This window comes from Ovis aries, chromosome 3 (genome assembly GCF_016772045.2).
Source record: "Ovis aries strain OAR_USU_Benz2616 breed Rambouillet chromosome 3, ARS-UI_Ramb_v3.0, whole genome shotgun sequence".
Classification (NCBI taxonomy): Eukaryota; Metazoa; Chordata; class Mammalia; order Artiodactyla; family Bovidae; genus Ovis; species Ovis aries.
Genome location: NC_056056.1, coordinates 137916601 through 137918877, shown reverse-complemented (window position 1 = coordinate 137918877; position 2277 = coordinate 137916601). Strand labels below are relative to the sequence as shown.

Genomic DNA, 2277 nt, shown 5'->3' with positions numbered 1-2277 from the left:
ATGATATCACCAATTTTTCTCTAAATCAGAGTTCCCATTGCAGCTAATCACACTCTGTTTCAATTGTTTACCTTTATTTTTATATTCTCTTTTGAACTACTGCCTTTTAAAAAATTAGCAATGAATCTTATTCTCTATGTCCCATGAGACTGACACAAACCTTGACCCAAGTTGAATCCTTGTGATATTAAAAGATAATCAGTGCAGTATGAAAACTGCTTGGAGGAGGATAGTAGAAAGTTCACTGTCATGCTTTTCTTTATCATATGTAGGGACAAGTCTCTGTAAATGGCCTTGGGAAACCACGGCACCATGATGGAATCTATCCTCCTCGGGCTCTCTAGTGATCCCCATACCCAGGCTCTGCTCTTCGTGCTGTTCCTGCTGGTTTACCTCCTGACCTTGACAGGAAACATGACAATGATGCGAGTAATCAAAGCTGATTCTCACCTTCACACCCCCATGTACTACTTCCTGAGTCACCTCTCCTTCTTAGACCTCTGTTTCTCCTCTGTTACTGTGCCGAAGATGTTGGAAAACCTCCTTTCTAAAAGGAAAACCATCTCCGTAGAGAGCTGTCTGGCTCAGGCTTTCTTTGTGTTTATCACTGCAGGGACTGAAGCCTCTCTACTCTCAGTCATGGCGCATGGCCGCTGTGTCGCCATCTGCCAACCACTACTCTACGGCCAGGTGATGAGTGAACAGTGGTATGTACTGCTTGTGTGGGGTTCATGGAGCCTGGGCATTCTGAACACACTCATCAGTGTCCCTCTGGCAATGAAAAAGGGCTTCTGTGACACCCATATCATTCCACACTATAGTTGTGAACTGCCCTCTCTTTTCCTTCTCTCTTGCTCAGATGCGTCCACCAACCTCATTGCCATGCTCTGGTCCCTCATCCCACATGGCCTTGTAACTTCCCTCTCAGTCTTCTCTTGCACCTGCATAGTCTCCACCATCTTGAGCATCACCTCTACCTCTGGCAGAAGCAAAGCTTTTTCTATGTGCTCCTCCCGCCTCACCACAGTAATCTTGTTCTCTGGTTCAATAATAACGGTTATTATTATTATTAATAATAAACAAATAATGATAACGGTTATTATTTTGAACATTATTCAAAAATAACGGTTTTCTCTGTTATTTCACGCCAACCTCAGGATCCTCTCTGGAGCTGGTCTCCTCTGTGCTGTACAGCGTAGTCATTCCCATGCTGAATCCTCTCATCTACAGCCTAAGGAACAAGGAGGTGAAAGCAGCTCTGCAAAGAACACTGGGAAAGTATTTACAATGTTTTTGAAGGCAGAATAAAGAGATAATGACAAGTAATTGCAAGAGAAATACGTAAAGCAAGATATCGCATCACTGACATTAGGAATTTTCTGACTGCTCATAATGTCAAATTTGGAAAAATTAATCAGAAAGGACTAAAGAAAAAATAATATAGATCTATTATACAGTGGATCGTTCAGTTCAATCTTCTCAGAGGCAAAACATTGATTAAATATTCATGTGACACTGTAAAAATTTGCTTAGAACATATTCATCAATATTTCCTACTTGTTCTCATATATGCGTATTAAGGTGAGTTTGGTGTAAATTAGATATCAGAATTTGTAGCTGAGTTTGCAAAAGGCACTGAAAGCTATAGTTTTCCTAAGCAGAAAATTTCCTGAATCTTTGAAGGACAAAGGTCATAAGTTCATAGGGCCATTGGATAATGAGTTCAGGTTAAAGTTACAGGGAGATAAATGAGTGAGTCATCATAATGGGGCTAAAGCTATCCCAGATATTTTCTCTTACAGGGAGCTTAAGTTGGGAACTAGGCCTGTGGAGAATTCCACTCCGTGTGTGTGTGTGTGTGTGTGTGTGTGTGTGTGTGTGTGTGTGTGTGCTCAGTTGCTTCAGTCAAGTCTGACTCTTTGTAACCCATGGACTGTAGCCCGCCAGACTCCTCTGTCCTAGAGTAGCATAACAAAGCTATCCACCATTTTCTGGATTTAAGTAGGGCCCACAGCTACGGGTAGAGGCATACTGCCTGAAAAACACAAGGACAAAAACACAAGTACCGGGGCAAAGCACTTCTATTTCTAAAATGAGCATACAGAAGTTAGGTTCTGGACAGAATTGCAAATGTGAAGTTAGGTTCTGGACAGAAGCCATGGTCAGTGGCTTCTTCCTTTCCTTTGTGGATCCTTTCCAATCCTTGATACCTCTTCTGATCTAAGTGCTCAGGGCAACATTTTTATTCCCTGAAGGAATCTTGCATTTCCTTAGGTT

General features: G+C 41.9%; 1 protein-coding gene across 1 annotated transcript; it reads left to right on the top strand.

Moving 5' to 3' along the window:
- Nucleotides 1–288: 288 nt before the first annotated feature.
- On the top strand, nt 289–1297 carry LOC114113757 (olfactory receptor 8S1-like). The gene is made up of 2 exons (XM_027965943.2): nt 289–1047; nt 1127–1297. The coding sequence occupies exons 1-2, from the start codon at nt 289–291 to the stop codon at nt 1295–1297; spliced, it is 930 nt and encodes a 309-aa protein (XP_027821744.1).
- Nucleotides 1298–2277: the final 980 nt, after the last annotated feature.

What these genes read in the sequence shown, in the direction of transcription:
- LOC114113757 (XM_027965943.2), top strand. Translation starts at nt 289, where the DNA reads ATGGCCTTGGGAAACCACGGCACCATGATGGAATCTATCCTCCTCGGG. An exon ending in TAATCTTGTTCTCTGGTTCA is followed by an intron (nt 1,048 to 1,126) that starts ATAATAACGGTT and finishes TTCAAAAATAAC; the next exon opens with GGTTTTCTCTGTTATTTCAC.